The sequence below is a fragment of the Hyperolius riggenbachi genome, chromosome 2, assembly GCF_040937935.1.
Source record: "Hyperolius riggenbachi isolate aHypRig1 chromosome 2, aHypRig1.pri, whole genome shotgun sequence".
Taxonomy (NCBI): domain Eukaryota; kingdom Metazoa; phylum Chordata; class Amphibia; order Anura; family Hyperoliidae; genus Hyperolius; species Hyperolius riggenbachi.
The window spans coordinates 494,834,940-494,854,699 of record NC_090647.1 but is presented as its reverse complement, the minus strand read 5'-3'; the positions used below and the strand labels follow the sequence as shown (position 1 = coordinate 494,854,699).

At 44.6% G+C, this 19,760-nt stretch overlaps 1 protein-coding gene across 4 annotated transcripts in view; it reads left to right on the top strand.

The window, feature by feature from the left end:
* DYRK1A (dual specificity tyrosine phosphorylation regulated kinase 1A) overlaps positions 1-19,760 on the top strand; it is a 150,825-nt gene that overhangs the window by 44,044 nt on the left and 87,021 nt on the right. For 2 of the 4 annotated variants that reach the window (XM_068270417.1, XM_068270420.1), the window contains exon 2: positions 10,342-10,413. In XM_068270417.1, the coding sequence (XP_068126518.1) occupies positions 10,404-10,413 (10 nt within the window). In that variant the 5' untranslated portion in view covers positions 10,342-10,403. Of the gene's footprint in view, positions 1-8,827; positions 8,894-8,916; positions 9,227-10,341; positions 10,414-19,760 lie in introns of those variants that run through there. The other 2 variants (XM_068270418.1, XM_068270419.1) reach the window with 2 other exon arrangements.

Genomic DNA, 19,760 nt, shown 5'->3' with positions numbered 1-19,760 from the left:
GTTTTGGCTGAAAATCGAAACTGTGTACAACACATAAATGGTTTTGTGTTGAGTTCATTTGATAGCGCAGCAAATTTGCACTGTTATGCTGTACAAGCTTGTACAGACTACTTCACATTGTATCAAAGAGTCATATCTCCAGCGTTGCCCATGAAAAGAAATCGTATATTTACAGAAATTAGGTGTACTCACTGCCTCCATGCATGCATACAGTTTCAAATCCTACAGAAAAACCTTTTGCAGCATCTTTGTCAGGGGTATGTCACTATAAATTGCAACGGTAGAGCTAAGCGTGGGTGGTTTTACCGAGATTAGCACAGTAAAATTACTACTCACACTTCTGCGATTCAGAGCGATCGCGACCAGCGCTTTATTAAGCACTGTACCATGATCGCTCCAGAATCTTGGCAAAATGCCGCATGTCTTGCGTTTTGTGATTGACGCTAATCGCAAATCGCCCACGATCGACGCCAATCGTGGCAGTGAGATCACTGCCATATACTTATTTGTATTGCGCTAGCGCTTTAAAAAGTGCTAGTGCTTTGGCGATTAGCAGGAGTCACCCGCTAATCGTTCAAGTGCGAAAGGACCCTAAATGTATGAATGGGAAAGCAGGATTGAATTGTCCTCTTTATGGTATTTAAAAACAAAATCTTATAATGCACAGTATGCCACTGGGAGGGGGGGCTTCGAACACTCTAGCTGGACATGGACAGTCTTGTATGGTCACAGAGCCTTTACTGTATTTGTGTAACCAGTTTTCATGCCTGTGGGAAGGATGATAGACACTTGTAAAAAGACAGCCGGGATGGGGCTGGCTGTACAGACATCAACTCTGTCAGTTTCCGGTTACACAAATCTGGGGCAAAGGTACACTCCTGTATGTGTTGACCTTTTTTATTTTCGCATGAGGCCTCTTTAGGAACACACACTGGGCCTATTTTTAAAGGGAACCTGAAGTTAACAGCATATGGCAGCAGCAATATATTTACATATTCAACACCACCAGTTGCCTGGCAGTCCCGCTGATTTCTTTGGCTGCAGTAGTGTCTGAATCATACACCTGAAACAAGCATGTGGCCAATCTAGTCAGACTTTAGTCAGGGCACCTGGTCTGCAGCTTGTTCATGGTCAATGGATAGAAGTATTATGGCCCATACTCACGGGCTACAATTGTTGCCGCAACCACGTGACACGCGCGTGTTGCGGCGACAGGTCGCCCGTGAGTATGAGGCGCGCACCCCGAACCGTCGCTCGTCGCTGCTGTCGCCAGGCGATTGGCAGTGGTCAACTGTCGCCGCAACTGTCGCTAGTCCGCGTGTGTATGTGGACTAGCGACAGCAACCAATAGACAATACACGGTGCTTCCTTCCGGCGAGGGGGAGGACCGTCGGCGACAGCTTCCGTCGCTGCACTAATACCTCTTCCGCGTGTGTACGCGGAGGGACCTGGCGACGCTCCCGTGTGTTAGCGACAGGCCACAAAAGTAGCCCGTGAGTATGGGCCATTAGAGGATGAGCTGGACAGCCAGGCAATAAAAAGTAAATAAATGTAACAGTCTCCATATCCCTCTTGCTTAACCACTTTACCCCCGGCGGTACGAATTTCTCCATCCCTTTATCCATCCTTTCACCCCCAGGGACGGAGAAATCCGTACCTTCCGCGCTACCGCCGCTGTCCACGCTGCTGCCGCCGCTCGTGCACGCCGCCGCCCGCTCGCCCGGAGATCAATGAACGGGAAAATCCATTCCCGTCCGTTGATCTAAGCCCCCGCAATGATCCGCTGCTTCTATTAGAAACAGTGCGATCATTGTGATTCTCCCAGCCTCCTACTGCTTCCTGTAAGCGTCCTCCTGGACGCTTACAGGGCGCATGTAAACAGACTCACTGTCTTGTGGTCAAATAGTAAACTACACCCTAAAGCAGGGGTCTCAAACTCGCGGGCCATTTGCGGCCCTCGATACAATATTTTGTGGCCCCAGGGCCTCAGAGCTTGTAGGGGCCCCCAGTGGCTACAAGAGGAAAAAATTTTTTTCAAATCGGCCTTATAGTTTTTGAGAAAATCGATTTTAAAGTTGCAAAGGAAAAAAATACACATTTAAAAACCCGCCGACTTTAATGGTTAATAGCAAATCCACCTTAAATGCTAGAAACCCTAAATTTGCAGGATATGTTAAGGAGATCATTGGGAATAAGAGGAAAAAACTATTTTTCAAAAAGACCTTATAGTTTTTGAGAAAATCGATTTTAAAGTTTCGAAGGAAAATAGTATACTTTTAAATGCGGTAAATGTCACTTTTAGTAGCAAGCCTAACGGTAGTGTAATTTTACATGTATCAAAAGAAAGAGCAATACATTTCCTGACAGGGTTTCCAGGGGGTCCATACGCAGCCGCAGCGCTTTGGCCAGGGATCGCTATACAGCCGCAATATGGCTGTATGAAGATTCCTGGCATTTTATCCTATTTTCCCAATTTTTTTTTTATGTTTAGAGTGTGGGAATTTTTTTTTTTTAAAATTATGTGGGGTCCCACCTCCTGAAACTTTTTAACCCCTTGTCCCCCATGCAGGCTGGGGTAGCCAGAATGTGGAGCTCCGACCGATTTGGGCTTCACACCCTGACTATACCAGCTGCAAAAAAGGTCCCTTAATGCCGATTTTTGTTCCAGGGTATCTGTTGGGGGGGAGGGGGGGGGCAGGTTTATTTTGCTCTGGGGCCCCATTGTTGCTTAAACCGGCCCTGCCTGCCGGCAAAAGCAAAAGAGACACGGAAGCGAACTATATTTGCCCATTTTACTTTATAGTTCGCTTCAGTGCTCCCAAGTAATCCGCCGCATCCCCGCCGCTAAACAAGGGCTGCAGACCCCCAAATCCCCCGCGCAAACATCCACGACTGCGCTGAGGGGCAGAGCTTCCAGCTGTAGCTCTGCCCCTCCTGACGTCAATCGCCGAATGGATCGCCGCCTCTCCCCCGCCCCTCTCTGTGAAGGAAGAGTGAGAGGGGCGGGCAGAGGCGGCGATCCGCTGCGATTGACGTCAGGAGGGGCAGAGCTGAAGCTGAAAGCTCTGCCCCTTCCAGGAAATGCCGGCGGATTGCCCCCTGGGGCGATTTGGGGGCTCTGCAGCCCTCGTTTTGCGGCTAGGACACGTGAACTCCCTTATGCGGCCCAGCCTCATCCTGACTTTGCCTCCTGCGGCCCCCGGGTAAATTGAGTTTGAGACCCCTGCCCTAAAGCATTTTACACATACAATTACATTGGATTACACAATAAATTAACTCATTACCTCCCACACTCCCCCAATTTTTTTTTTTTTGTAATTTAAAAAAAACTAAACAAAAATACAATAATAAAAAAAAAAACATAAATGGTTACCTTAGGGACTGAACTTTTTAAATATTTATGTCGAGGGTATATCACTGTTACTTTATAAACTATGGGCTTGTAATTAGGGATGGACGCAAAACTGAAAAAAAATGCACCTTTATTTCCAAATAAAATATTGGTGCCAAACATTGTGATAGGGACATAATTTAAACGGTTTTATAACCGGGACAAATGGGCAAATACATTTCATGGGTTTTAATTACAGTAGCATGCATTACGTAAAAACTATAATGGCCAAAAACTGAAAAATAATAATTTTTTCCCACATTTTTTCCTATTTTCCCATTAAAACACATTTAGAATAAAATAATTCTTGGCATAATGTCCCACCTAAAGAAAGCCTAATTGGTGGTGAAAAAAACAAGATATAGTTCATTTAATTGCGATAAGTAATAATAAAGTTATAGACGAATGAATGGATGGAGCGCTGAAAGGTGAAAATTGCTCTGGGGTTCAAGGGGTAAAACCCGTCAGTGGTGAAGTGGTTAAAGGGTAATTCACATGAATGGATGAACTGTGTGGTTCAGTCCCTGATAAGTGCCATTTGGTTGCTGTGTACTGCAACTGAATGTCAGCTGTTGTAGCCACAATCTTGTCAGTAGTTGAAACATGGTGCAGTTACTATACAGTAGAAAATTGCAACACATCAAGTCCAGTGGGCAGCTTTCACCGGCGTGGATGTATGTGCAGAAGACCGGTGCCAACCCACCACCCATGCTGAAGATTTGCATCTGCCTGTAAGTGTCTGGCAGATTCAGGGGAGCAGTTTACAGGTGGTGGATGCACTACTGTCCATGTGGAAGCTTTGTACACTGATTGATCTCTCTCCTTGGCAGCCGCTCCATTGTGTGCTGCACTGTTGGCCCTTCTCCCCACTCCATAGCAACAGATGCACCTGTACAGCATTGCTTTCTGAACTGATGCCCGAGGCATCAAGTCTCGACCATATAGAAGGATGTGCATGCATGCACCTTTTACTTAGAGATCTCCAATCATCTCTGTTACAGAGAAACCGTAACCTTGAATTGAGCTTCATCCCAATCAATACCTGATACCCCATTTCTCATGAGAAATATTTTTCTTTTCTCAAATGGATCATCAGGGAGCTCTGTATGGCTGATTTTTGTGGAGAGACCCCTCCCACATTGTGATGTCAGCGCCTCACAGCACTGAGGTACTGACATCACACTGTGGGAGCCTTGTTGAATTGTGGGAAAGAACAGCTGTTTCCAACTGCCAAAAAAGCAAGCCGCATCTCCTTCCAGTGACATCACCTGCCAGCAGTAAAAATGTCACCGTATGATAAATGTCTGAATGTAAATCAGGGAAAGGAAAGATTTTACAATGAGCAAACATTGACTAAATCATTTATACATAATTATTGTAAAAATTGAGCACTTTTTATTACATTATTTTCACTGGAGTTCCTCTTTAAGAATGGATAAAAGTGATCCAACAGTCCTGCACTGTAGTAATTCAAAATTGGTTGCTAAAAGATTGCAAGCCACAATCTGGCCCATATTGGAATATGTACATTGATAAAAAGTTAGTAAGGGTGACCAAATGTCACTCGATAGTCAGATCGACCTTCCAATTCGATACATTTATCAAATCGGAAGAGAATCGGTACAGCAACATGTCTATGGAGAAATAAGTTGCAAGGGCTCGATTGAGCATGTGTGGGTAACGGGGCTTTTTGCGATGATCAACGGACCCTCAGCCGATATCCTCCCCAAGTGCAAAGGGTGTCCTCATCCATGCTGAAGTCATGCTGATATCTATTGGAAATCGCTGGGCTGTGTGTGGGCAGGTAAAAGGTCCCTCTCTGATCGAATCTGATCAGAGCGTGATCTATTGCCTGTCCACACACTGCCCAGCGATTTTCCAATAAATCTATCTAATGGCTAATCTGGCCATACATCAACTTGATGTATGGCCACCTTAAGTTATCTGTTATATGATAGTCTTGTACAGTTGCCTACAGAGAGAACTTTATTGGCCTCTAATTCACAGATGTCTCGGCAGTCTTGCCTGACCAGAGGTGCGCTCCTGTTTTCTTTTCTACCTTTTGCCTATGATTTGATATGACCCAGGTGAAGCTGTCAGATTTCCACCCGATAATAGCAGACCATTAAGACAAGAACCAAAGGTCAGACACGGTCTAATGCTAGGTACACGCGATGCAATTTTCTGGCAGATTTACCTGCTAGATCGATTTTTTTTTTCTCTAACATGTCCAATGTGAATTTCAATTGAATTTCTGATCGATTTCCAAAGAAGTGAACGAAATTCGATTGGAAAATTGATCAAATTCAGATCTGACATGTTGGAAAAATTGATCTAGCAGGTTCATACTGTGATCAGAAGTCGCTGGTTTGTGGTGGACAGATTGAGGGTGCTATGGTGCAGGGGACTGGTACAGCAGTTTTTGCATCTAGACTGACACTTGCTCATGTGCGGGGTCTGTATTAGATTTTTTGTTTTTAATCCATTCCAGGTTTTTACAAACCACTTACGATATCCCTACAGCAGTAGATTTTGAGATCTCTTATCATTAAATCAGATTCTCTTTTAAATTCACATTTACAAACCTTTTATTTTGTTGTACGAATAGTGCTCTGTCTGCTTTTCCTGCCCTGCTACTCGACAGCGTTGTTTCTGTTACTGCAGCACAGGTGCACTTTAAGCAGGAGTGGGCAGAGGAATGTATATTTAACAGCCAGTTAATCTCATGCTATTGGCTGCCTGGTTGCTGGGGTTAGTCAGCAGCCCCTGGGGTTAACAGAGCTGCTGTCCCAGAACGAAAACTTTCTCTGGCTGTAATTTTGCGGACGTCCTGATACAATGATTAGCCAAAGAATATAATTCATTTCAGCTCTCATTTTTGTTTCTTTAATGCTGTGTCACTGTTGGACCGAGATCAGTTAAGCTGGATCTGTGGCTGTGTGCATTTGAAGTGTTACATCTCTTATATAGGTCATCCATTGGAGAGAGAGAGAGAGAGAGAGAGAGAAGTGATGATTCATAGACTATTCATCAGCCAAATGCAGTCATTCTCCTCTGCACCAGCCAATCTGTGGGACTCTTCATTTCTCCCTCTACCTGCTGTGTGTTTGTAGATATTTTTCTTTATTTTATTTTACATCTAATGCATAATGGCAAACTTTGTCTATGCAAGACCCCTTACTGTATGTGGTACTACAAATCCTATCATGATCTGCTGACAGTTCTGTAGATCTACTGACCTCAAAGGCTCAAGTGTATTATTCAGAGTCCGAGAAATCTGCTAAGCAAACATTGTCCCTTATGCTGTGCATACACTGTTCAATTTTGCCGCTCGATTCTCCTGCTCGATCGATTCCCCGCTCGATTCTGCAGGCGATTCTCTTATCTTACCGTCGTTTTTCTTATCTTTTTCCATTGTCCTCAATGAAACGATCGGGTGGGAGATCAGACGTGTTGGGAAATTATCTATCGAGCCATCTAAATTGCTAAGAATCGAGCTGTGAATTCCCAGCGTGAAGTCTGGTACACACTATGCAATTTTCACTTCAGATCCTATTTGAACGGAAAGTCAGATCAATATTCACAAAGGGGATAAAAGGAGCCCAGAAGTAGATAAAACGGATTTAAGAACAGCTAAAGTGAATTTTAAAAAGCACTGTCAATGCGTTTTGCATTGCCTGTGCTTATTAAAATTAATATTTATGAACTTGTTATTGAGTTAAAGAGAGTCTGAAGCGGGAATAAATCTCGCTTCAGACCTCATAAATAGCAGGGGCATGTGTGCCCCTGCTAAACCGCCGCTATCCCGCGGCTTATGGGGGTCCCTGATCCCCCAAACCCCCTCGGTGCAGCGCTTCCTGGTTTGGGCAGGGCTAACCGCCGCAGCCCTGCCCCACGCGCGTCTGTCAGTGCGTATCTCCGCCTCTCCCCCGCCCCTCTGTCTTCCTTCACTGAGAGGGGCGGGGGAGAGGCAGCGATGCGCCGCTGATAGACGCGACTGGAGGCAGGGCTGCGGCGGTTAGTCCTGCCTCCAGGAGCGACCAAGTCTGCGACCAAGTGTTGCAGTGGGGGGTTTGGGGGTGAAGGGACCCCCGTTTAGCGGCGCAATAGCGGCGGTTTAGCAGGGGCACACGTGCCCCTGCTAACTTTGAGCTCTGAAGCGAGATTTATTCTCGCTTCAGATTCTCTTTAAGCCACCTCTATTTTCTATTTTTAGCAGTTTTCAACTCCAGTTTTATCTACTTCTAGGTGCCTCTTAGCACTTTCTGTGCTTATCAGTGGCTTTGCCATTGATAGGACCTTTTTGTTGTTTTTCCCAAGAGTGCGACCGCATCCAGCTCCAGCCAGACACCCGAGTGGAGTCGGGTTTATAGATCTCCATCGGCTTTCAGCAGATTTTGCCTCTTGTGCAACCTTCCTTTGTGAGTACACAAATCCTTTGTTTTCCATCTTTTTGTGACACACTGCACCATTTGGGCCCATGTTGTGTTTTTTTTTTCTTTTTTCTTTTTAGAGTGTTTGGTCACCCTACCTTGCAGATCAATATTCAGATCTGACATTGATGGGATATAGAAGAAACCTAGCGTACATGAAATTGAATGGAACTGGCATTAGCCAGTATTTTGTTTAATATTTCCAGCATGTCTAATCTGCTTCCAGGGCCGGATTTTCCATAAGGCACTGTAGGCACGTGCCTACAGGCACCTTATTTAGGAGAGGCGGCCCCTATTTTTCAGATCAGATGCTTACAGTCTAATTCCTGCTTCGTATCACTGACCGCAGGCCCTTACACCCTAACCTTTGTCTCATGTCACGAAGGATGATATGAGACAGTGATTACGTTGTGAGATTCTAAGGACAGTTAGTAACTTTACCCAGGGATCAAAGTTCTGAATATTTTTACTTGGGGGTTTGGCCTGTATTCAAAGGCAGAGTTTAGGGCACCAGAACACCTGTGCCTATGGGCCTCTGAGTTGTAAATCCAGCCCCATCTGCTTCTGATCGCAAAAGAGATTGATGTTGAGTTGGACTTCCATGTTCTGCTTGGAGGTATCCCAAAGCTGGTACACACACTTTTTGTTGCCTGAAATCTGTGTTTATCATCCCGTTGAGTAGAAATCTGTTGACACCCCTATTTCCCCCCCCCGTCCCCCCCGTCCCCAAACACTTTGAAAGTTGTACCGGTATAGTGCAGAATCTAATCATGAATATTTCTGATGGGTTGAGTTTCAGCCTGGTCGTATGCAAAGTTGTGGTGTATGACAAGCAACCTTCAAATATATGAATTGGACAATTAAGTGTTTTGCTCTAAGGAAGGCAGAAGCAGGATTCATCTGCTTACCTCCAGCGTGATGCAGAAGAGGTGCAGATGGACTTGGGTGAAGCTGTGTGTGTGTGTGTGTGTGTGTGTGTATATATACTATGTCAGTTATATACAGTTTAACAGTCACCAGTTGTTTTTATGTAGCATGAGTCAAAGAGCAGCATTTAAATAGGAGAAAGGTTTGTAAAGGTGTCCATACACTGGCAGATGGCCACCAGATTTGACCATCAGATCACTCTATGATGAGAGAGGGATTTATTACCTGCTCACACACTGCTCACAGATTTCCAATTGGAAAACTGTGCAGCTGCCCCTGCCTCCTCCCCCCCCCCCCCCAGGCCTCTCCCATGTGATTGCGTTGCTGCTGTTTCCTCTGAAAGTACCTAAAGTAAAATTCTGTGTGTGCTTCAGAGGTTGTAACCCTTTGAATTTCCCATAGGCTTTCTGTATCCTCCTATAGCTCACTGTTCCAGCACAGGGTCCCTCTGTACCGAATCGTCTCAGCGAGTCCAGTAGGTTTCTCATATACAGTCAGGCGTGTATTTTAATTAGGTTGTATTTCAGGGGGGGAAATATTTGCTACCATTTGTTAAATTATATTATTAATATGAACCAACCAATATGCAATGTAGTCTAATTTTGTGAGTTCTTGATTTGCTGTTAAAGTAGTATTTGTACAGACTTTTAAAGTACACCTGAGGCAAGGAAGATGATGCATACCTATGGATGGTCCAGAGGCTTCCCAGATCCTCTGGCAGTCCACCGTTCCAGCACACAGTCCCTCTAACCCTATTCAGCTGGCATCCTTGGAATATGGTTATTCTGTGGCTGTGGAGAAGCACATCTACACTCGGCGTGTGCTAGAAAGGTCCATGCATGTCTAGTAGAACAACAACAGTTGTGCACCAAAGAAAAAAGGCCATGTACGAGCAGCTTTGTTCTACTTGGCATGCGCAGACCTTACTTGCTTATGTTCAGCCCGGATGCACTCGTCTGACGGGACTGTGGCCACAAGATGAAGAGGGGCCCTGAGTTTGGTTGGTGGGCTCTACAAGGATCCAAGACTCTTCTGGACCAATCCTAGGCTTCCAACCACTGACCTAGCTACATCTGTTGTGCTACAGCAAATTCAGATGCTTTCAGAGCACTTTTTAGTTCCCCAATCATTTTCTGTCTTTTACTGTGTTTTTTGTATAGAACCTCCATGAACTTTTAATGCGTTTCCATCTGATGTAAAATGTTAGGATGCTTTAGAATTATTGAATATTGTTTGCTACCTTTTTTTTTTTTCCCCTTGTATCGGATCTTCTACAGATCATAGTCCTAGATTCATGCTAACTGTATCCTACATGAGAGCCAAGAGGACAGTCTGAGCCGTCGGGCAGCTTATGTAGCTCCGTGAACTGTATGATTCAAATTGACAAAGCAAAATGATTTGTATGTTTATCAAGTTCATGGAAAGTACATTGCATTGTTTGGCACCCACAAATGCACGCGAGCAGAATGTCACTGTAGGTAAAGCTATGGAGTTTGTAAGAAGCTTATTTGTAAATAACTGTATGGTTGGGTGTGTTGCGTGGGCTGCCACAAAGTGCACCATCTCCTAATCCTCTGCTCCCTTTTACAGTGTTGCGGTTTGCTGCTGGACTGTCCCCTCCATTCACAGGATATGAGACTTGAAAGAAGACGATGCATACAGGTACATGTGCTTTTCACAGCCTTTACCTATCTTGTCTGGAGCTTCATTTTTAAGTGAACCTGTCATGCTGCTTCAGTGTTCGTCAGTTGACGCTATTGCATTAAAACGGAGTAGAGCTTTGTGTATCAAGGTGCCAGGCTGTTGTGTACTAAGGGGCCAGGTATTGTGATAAGTGTTCCGCTCTGCATGGCTTCTCTACAGTGAACAGTTGGAGAACTGTGGCAGCTCCCTGCTCCATGCAGTTTTAGGCTAGCCTCTGCATTGATGCAGAGGCCAAAATCTCATGTTCACATTCTATGAGAAATAGAAAAATGTAGGCAGAACATATAGCTTGATTGAAACAGTCTTGGCACCACTACTTTGATTCTTCTATATGAATGATTCCTATAACTGAATTTAGTTGCAGAAGAGTATTGTATAGTGTTAGCCATAAGTAAAAGCAAGACGTTTTGATTTAGGATGATACAATTTATTGGCTATATTCCATCTTCATCCGACTCTTTTGAGTCTGAAGAAGGCAGAATAGCCGAAAGCTTATTCTTATTATTGTATTTTAAGTTAGCTAATAAATGGTATCACCCTGATTCAAAACTTCTGAATTTGGTGTGGGATTTGGGGGGAGCTATATACTTTGGTACACATGGCTGCCAGTGCCACCATAAGGTGCCTGTTGTGAATTTTACCTACTGACTTTACAAATTAGGAATTCTTCTATTACTTGAGTGGGGTCTGCTCAAAATAAGGGTTTGAAACCTGCTTAGGACCCAATACCCTATTGTTACTACTTTCTAGCCTAGCAATGGGTCTCTTAGTCCTCAAATTTGACATTTGCAGTAGACCTTCTGTCTCCCACTTGACTGTTTTCAGGTCTTTTATACTCTTGTGAATCAAGTGGCACATTGCTGAACAACACTATAAGCTATATGAACTTCATGGGTCGGAATGTGTAGTGCAGGGTTCAAGTATTTTTTTTTCTTTCTTACATATTTTAAAATTTTACTTGTTTGATGGGCCCAAACAAGTTAGTGTACAGGAACCATCTGGCCAGTCCAGGAGCCAGTAGAAAATACTTAGGCGCTAGCTGCACTGAGAACAAATCTAGAAAAACTCCGTAGGCCCTAGCTGTCATTTTTACAAGGAGTCTTGGCTGTATCACTCCTGGGTTTTGTCCAGCCCTGCTGTAAGACCACTGGCAACAGTTAGAGAAAAATTGCCCACATGTACTCTCCATCTGCCAGTGTGGCATCAATGGCAACAGAGCGATGTACTAATCTGCTGCTAACAGCCGAATGTCCAATCAACATATTGCTCCACTGCCAGTGCCGCTTTGCTAGCAATTGGGAGAGTACAGTCAAATGATTTCCTGATGGCAGTCATGTCATTAGAATGGGGATCTCCTGTGTGATTTACCATCAGTGCCACAAAATGCCTATATTAAGTGCCTTTATTCTGCTGTGTTGTCAGAGAGTCATGCACCAAATAGAAATTGAATGGTGATTTCTACTAGCAGTCAGGCTGGGAAGTAATTATAAACTGTATAGAAGCAAAGCAGACACAAAATTGGTTTCATGTGCCAAATGTCCTCACAACTGCTGTACAGCTTGCTTCCATTCTTTTCTTCTTTCAGCTGCTGGGCGGGTCAATAAAGTATGAGAATGTGACGCCCAAAGTAGGAAGAGCAAGTAGATGCCAGACTACATCTGCTAGCAGTATTGCATTATGTTAGAAACTATGTCTTTATCTGTTGAGGTTGGACTTCCTATCTCACAGGAAGTAGGTGGTGAGCAGTCTTGACCTCCTGGGCGATGCAATAATATCGCCAGGGGGCAGCGCAGCACTTTTCTTTTTTTTTTCTTTTTTTTGTAATCATGTAGCTAGCCTAGCACTAGCTACATGATAGCTGCTGTGCAGCGGCATCCCCCCACCCCCTCCGATCGCCTCCGTCGATCAGAGCAAACAGGAAATCCCGTTCAGAATGGGATTTCCTGTTTGGCCTCCCCTGTCGCCATGGCGACAATCGGGATGACGTCATCGACGCCGTAACATCAGAGGGAATCCCGATCCACCCCTCAGCGCTGCCTGGCACTGATTGGCCAGGCTGCACACGGGGTCTCGGGGGGGGGGGGGGGTTCTGGAGTGAGGTGCGGCACGGTGGGTAGCGGCGAATCAGCGCGGAGCGGCGGCGATCGTTATATACACGCAGCTAGCAAAGTGCTAGCTGCATGCAACAAAAAAACATTATGCAAATAGGCCCACCAGGGCCTGAGAAATCCTCTGCGGCGGTTTACCCCGAGCTCAGCTCGGGATTATCGCCCAGAGGGTTAAGACCTCAACTCTAACAGGGAGCACAGTGAAGAGGTCTTAAAGAGAATCTGTATTGTTAAAATCGCACAAAAGTAAACATACCAGTGCGTTAGGGGACATCTCCTATTACCCTCTGTCACAATTTTGCCGCTCCTCGCCGCATTAAAAGTGGTTAAAAACAGTTTTTAAAAGTTTGTTTGTAAACAAACAAAATGGCCACCAAAACAGGAAGTAGGTTGATGTACAGTATGTCCACACATAGAAAATACATTCATACACAAGCAGGCTGTATACACCCTTCCTTTTGAATCTCAAGAGATTATTTGTGTGTTTCTTTCCCTCTGCAGCTATCTTCCACTGAAGTGTCAGGCTGTTTCTTCCTGCAGAGTGCAAACAGCTCTGCCTGTATGTAATTCCTCAGTATGTGAAAGCCCAGCCAGCTCAGAGGAGGATTTATCCAGCTTGTAAAAGATAATAGAGCAGAGAGAAGCTGCCCTAATCTAAATAATACACAGGCAGTGTGCAGAGAGGGGCCTGGAGGGGGGAGATGCATCACAGAACCACAACACTGAAGAACTTGGCAGCCTTCCAGACACAGGCTGACAAGAGAGAGAGAAGTTGATTTATTACAGAGATGGTGATAGTAGAACGTGCTGCAGTAAGCCAGAACACATTAGAATAGCTTTTGGAAGTTGTAGGATGATAAAAAACAGGATGCAATTTTTGTTACGGAGTCTCTTTAAGTCTGTATGGATAGGTGCACTGCTGATCAAAAAGTCAGTCCCTACTACTATGGTCATGTGCACAGCTAGGGACAATAGCTCCTGTTGCATAAAGGTCGTAACAGTTTCTGACTGCAGAGTGACCTGCTCCCTATAGGTCCATTTTTGTAAATGGACAATAGGGCTAAACCCCAACCCTAAGTAATCACTGCTTCACGCTTGTTACAGGGTCACTTTAAAGCAGTCCTTTTCTTACAGTCTTTCTTAGTATGAATCTGTAGGAAACGTCAGAATTACCGAATGTCTATTTATTATCCTGAGCTTGAGCGCAGTCAAAAGAGGAAGTCATATGAGCAGCATGGCAAATGCTTGTTTCATTCATCATAAAATCACAGAGGAGATAATGTAATAAAGATGAGCAACAAATCGAGCCTATGCTCTCTCTTCAGTCAGGCAGTCTTGGTTAGAGAATTCTATTGCATTGAACGCACAAAAGGGAATCGGAAGGTTTTCCACAATAGAAGGGGGAGACACCTTTGATGTTTGGCCTCCCTGGCTCCTTTTCCTGTAACAGGTGCGTCATTTTGGGATTTAGCTTCGTTTCAGTCCCAGTGACCGCGATGGTGGAGACAGAAACTGAGGGGAGGTCGTCTTAGTTAGTTGCGGAAAAAGTAAAATAGTGGTAACCCTGCATGATGCAGAAAATCTGTGGGCTTTCAAGAAATGCTCATGGAACAAACAAGTAGAGCACAGGTGTCGAACTCCAGTTCTCGAGGGTCATATCCATCTCCGTGTTCAGGATAGATGGAGAAATGTCTTCTATTTGATGGACCATGATCCTGATTCAGTCCCATCAATGAATTTCAGCTGTACCAGAAATGTGGGAGGACCTCAGACCCTGAGGCCTGGTGTTCCATCTGCCTGAAGTATAGCTAGTGGTATCAGAAGATATGAAACCCCACCTCTAGGAGACTGACAACCTATCGTTGTTATTGCTTTCTAGCAGAAAGGTGTTGATGAACCACCATTCAAATTCTATGCAGCTTGGCATTCTGCCAATCAGGGGGATGTGCCTTTGATTGGCCTAATTCAAAGATGCCTATAAGTTGTATGTAAGTCAGAATAATGTGCATTGCACTGACCATCTCCTTTTGTAAATGTTAACAGGTCCTTTTCATGTCAAAACTTTTTGTTACTTTCAGTGTGGTCCCCGAATATATCAATGGTCACAATTGATTTTGAAATCTGTCAAGTCTGTGTTATCTGTGGATTGTTGAGTAGAATTGATCTATGTTATGAAGTCATCCCTAGTTGCACCTGAGTGAACCTCTGATGAGATGACGGCGTTTTGCTCACAGTTGGTGTTTCACTGAGTTCCTGTACTCCATTACTAGAGGTTACTGAGTCCTCACAGTGCATGATGGGCAACGTCTTCTGTTTTCTCATGCTGGAAATGGGGAGAGATCCAGAGGAAGACTTTTCATGTGTCTTCCTATTTTCTGCTGATTTGTTTGCTGGTTGACACTTTTAATACTTATAGTATAATTATGCCTTGAAGCAAGCTATGTGTGGTGTTAGTTTTTTCTCTAGCATTAGCCTATGTTCATATGAGATGTGGGGAACATCCTGTGCCAAATAGTTGTTGTTTTCAATTAACCCTTAGCATGTTCAGGTGTTTGAAGTGATCATATTTGAAGCCACTGTTCACTTTCATTGCTTCCCCATTGCAGATCTGGACCCAGATAGAGCATTTACATATATGTAACTAGTGAAGGTCATGTCTAGGAGAAGTCATGGAGAAGCATGGGATCAGTTTGCTCAGGTGATAGATATGGAAGTTTTTGATTTGCTAGTCATGATTATGTGCTAAAGCAGGATGTGATCACAGCATATCAGAGCTTTGCAAATCTATCAGCTGATCAAACTAATCACATGCTTCTCCATGAGTTCTCCTAGACATTGCCATCACTAAATGTGATGTATCTTAAAGGGAACCTAAAGCAAACAAACAAAAATGAGTTTAACTTACCGGTGGCTTATACCTGCCTCCTGCTGCCACCCTGTGCCCGCTCCGTCACTGAGCAATGCTCCAGTCCCCTGCAGGGCTCCTCTTTTGGGCGAGTCGGCGGACACTGTGCATGCGTGGCCCCGGCAGTGCGTGTCCTCGATCGCACTCCTGTACAGGGAGTGTTCTGAGCATGCGCAGTACATATTTTCCCATAATGCGCAGAGCAATCCCGTCCATGGGAGCACAATCAGGACCAGCGCTGCGCATCCAGAGGAAAGAGGGGCGCTGTGGGGGACAGGAACATTGCAGAGTGACGACGTGGGTACAGGACGGCTGCAGGGGGCTGGTAAAAGCCCCAGGTAAGCTAAACAGTTTAACATAAAGTGAGAGGGATATGGAGGCTGCTATATTTATTTCCTTCTAAACAGTACAATTTTCCTGGCTGTCCAGCTGATCACCTGCCTCAAATACTTTTAGCCATAGACCCTGAACAAGCATACAGATCAGATGTTTGACTGAAGTCTGACTGAATTACCCAAATACTTGTTTCAGGTGGGTGATTCAGGCACTGCTGCAGCCAAAGAGATCAGCAGGACTGCCAGGCAACTGGTATTGTTTAAGAGGAAATAAATATAGCAGCCTCCAAGTGTACTTTAAACTTTTGAAAAAAAAGATGTCGGCCTTCGGATTCCGAAATATGTTTTTCAGGGGGCAGCTTGTATCTGTTTCAGGAGACTGGTTACTTTGTATGGTGAGTGAAGCTTGCAGGTAGGCAGCACAGCTTTTCTGATGCAGTCTACCACAAGACCATAGAAGTTGTGCTTGTTAATTGTACAAAATGCAAATCTGAATAGAAGATTGGCTCCATATTGTGTGTTCTGTATTATAGAAAGTATTCCTATCATATGTTCTGTAAGGCATTTCATTCATCTATAACCCATTAATAGACAATTTTGAAGTTTGTTTTCTGCTGCTCCTCCTGTAGCCTTCATCTGTGTGGCTTCAGTTCTGCTTCAATGCAATGTTTTACAGGTTAATGTTTCTTGGCAGTGTGCACCTTCTTAATCTGTTCATTTTTTACACCAATCTGAATGTATGTCTGTGGCAAGCTCCCTCCCACCCGCTGCATCTGTCACACATGGAGTTCGCCTTCAATTTTGACTGGCAAATTTGGATATGCGAGTGCTAAAATCTGTTTCTTTTGTGTGTCATGTTGCTGCAAGAGATTTCCACTCAGAAATGGGATTTGCATTTACATCCCTTGCTATGTGTTACATTTGACTTTGCCCATTTATCACATGGCAGCAGTGCTCATGCATTGGTGGTTTTGGAAGCTGAACTGAAATGTCACTCTGTTTTGCAGGGTCAGCTTGGCTAGACAAAGGTTTGAATCCTTTCTAGTAGACCTGAAACCCAGTTGGTTTTGTGGCTCCATAACGTAACTTGGTACTCCATATGGCTCCTGTCACAAACCTTACCATGTGGAATTATGTAAACACATGCCTTACACTTACACCTTTGTGCCTATTGCATTAATGATCTTGTGTAACTGACGTTTACCTGGCTTACATGCCTGCTTTGCAACAAAGCAGGGTGTTCATAGGTTGAACACTTAGAGACTGTATGAAAAAAAAAAAAAACTCCCCTGGGGGGGGTACTTGCCTCGGGAGGAGGAAGCCTCAGGGTCCCAATGAGGCTTCCCCCCCCCCCCATCTCTGTAGCTACAGGCAATCCAGCGCAGATATTTATTTACCTCTCCGCGATCCAGCGCCGGCACAGTAGTGGCTCTTCCTTAGGCTACAGCGGAAATAGCTGAACCGGATCGTATCCACTCTACTGCGCAGGCACAAATCGGGTTCGGCTATTTCCGCCTTAACCAAACGAAAAGCTGCTGCTGGATCGCAGAGAGGTAAGTATTTACATCTCCGCTCTTCGGAGGACTGGGAAGCAATGGAACAATGGAAGAGGACAGGGGAAACCTCGTTAGGATCCAGAGGCTTCCCCCTCCCGAGGAAAGTATCCCCCAGAGGAGTATTTTTTTTTTTTTTATTACAGGTTTTCTTTAATGCATTCTTGCCTAGTAATTGCGAATGTATCCCTTTTTTCCATGAGCGGCAGTGTTGCAGAAGTGGTCATTTTAAAATACCGTCCTCCCTACTATGACTGCTTTCCTGGGTAGCCTCACCCACCCATGTGACACCATGCCTTCCTTGTGGATTGGTGCAGAGGATAGGATGAAAAAGCCTATTGCCTAACAGACTCTGAGTGGGCCATGGAGTCATCATGTGGACACACACACTGGCATTTGGATGGATTTTATGGTTGTGTGGAGGGTATTTGTGGACTGCAGGAAATAGTGGGCCGTCTTACTGTTCTGGTGTAATATAGGTAATAGGTTTGCTAGTAAACAAAAACTCTAGATATATATATGGCTCTCACAGGCAACACTGGAATAAGCATGGTTCAGGCAACATCATTGGAGTATTCTATTACGGGTCTTGGTCCCAAAGACGGGATGCCCTTCATATGTCTCATCTAAGAGTAGCTTACTCTAGAAAAGTCTATTGCAATAGAGATAACAACAAGAGACCAAATCATCAGTCAAGGTCCTGTGTCGAAGTTAATAGCCAAGTAGGTTCTGCATTCACTCTGCTTAGTGTCCTAGCACACGAGGTTTCAGGCCCATGCAGATCATTGGCTGTTACAGCACATCGTGTAATGGAAGCGTCCTGAAAACAACCCGAATTGCGTATAGTTTAGAGCAGGCTTTCTCAACCAGGGTTCCCTGGAACCCCATGGTTCCTTGAGGACTCTGCAGGGGTTCCTTGGCATTTTACCCCATCGTGGGGGAAGCATAATAGAGCACACTATAATAGGTGGTACTGTAACAAGAAGCACTAAATTGGGGGGTCAGGAGACAGTATAATGAATGGCAGTGTAATAGGAGATAGTGAAATTAGCAGCCTAACCTACTTAAAGACCATGCCTCCTGAAAAATAAATGTAGGGGTTCCTCGAGAACAAAAAAATTGATTGCAGGGCTTCCTTGAGATCCAAAAGTTATTTACAGCGTTCCTCCAAGGTAAAAAGGTTGAGAAAGGCTGGTTTAGAGGGTCGTCCTTAGTTCTGCCACTGATATCACCTGATTAGAGATAGTGACAGTTACCTAATGGGAGATTCATTTTCTGGTCCAATGCCTAGGCAGTAGTCATGCTACTAACAATGGATTTCTAAGGAGAATGCCTCTCTGTATAAAAATACCATGAGATGTCATTGGATTGGCCATTCAATAAGAATTAAGTTGTAGTTCTTTCAGAAAATATGTCCTCTAACAATGTATTTCTAAGGAGAATGTCTTTCTGTTAAATAAAAATTCCATGAGATGTCATTGGATTGGGCATTCAATAAGCATTCTATTGTAGTTCTTTCAGGAAAATCTGTCCTTTTAAATGTCATCAACTGCAGATGTCCATATTCTCTCTAACCAAATGACTGACTCATGCTATTTGAATGAATCAGGAGATGCTAAGAGAAACCGGCAAGTTGCTTTATACAGCTATAAGGGCAGTAGTGTTCTCTTTAAAGGCAGTAGAGGAGCATGGGAGAAGCTGCTCACCATTGTTAGTATATCCAGTGTTTGTGGAAGAGGGCAAGTGCAATGGCTTTGTGGAGTGGTTGATGGGAGTGAAAGGTCTTCATAAAAATGTAGGTCTTCATAGAGTGGCACAAAGCTACGGTAGCAGTGGCAACACTCAGATCTACTTGGCATCAAATGTCTTCTGACAGCTATTGTAACATTGAGTGGTCTCTGGTGCTGTCCACATAAGCAACCTATGTCTGTTAGAAATTGACCTTTCATTGGGTCTAATTCCACATCTACTAGTTTATGATTGCCTTCATTTTGCAGTAGCGTAGTATGCATACAGAGGCGCCAAAGGATAAAAGTATCTAAAAAGTTTAAGGCCGGTTCACATTAGCGTTCCAGGTCCGGCTTCCCCGGACACAACGGATGGTGAATGGATACATTGTTAATCAATGTATCCATTCACACTCGTGCGCCGTCCGGATCCAATCCAGGAACGCAGCTCCGGGACGATCCGGCTTTTTTTTTCCAACATACGCTATTTTTCAGTCCGTCCTGGTGCAGCTGCGGACCTGGGCCGGATCCTGACCCTTCGCATGTGGCCATGCTGTGCAATGAGAAATGGATGTTTCTCATCACACTGGCAATAGGACCGGATGCTTCCAGCACCGGTCCTATGCCACTTGGGGAGCCCGGACTACACGCCGGTATCCCCCATGCTTGCGGTGCCT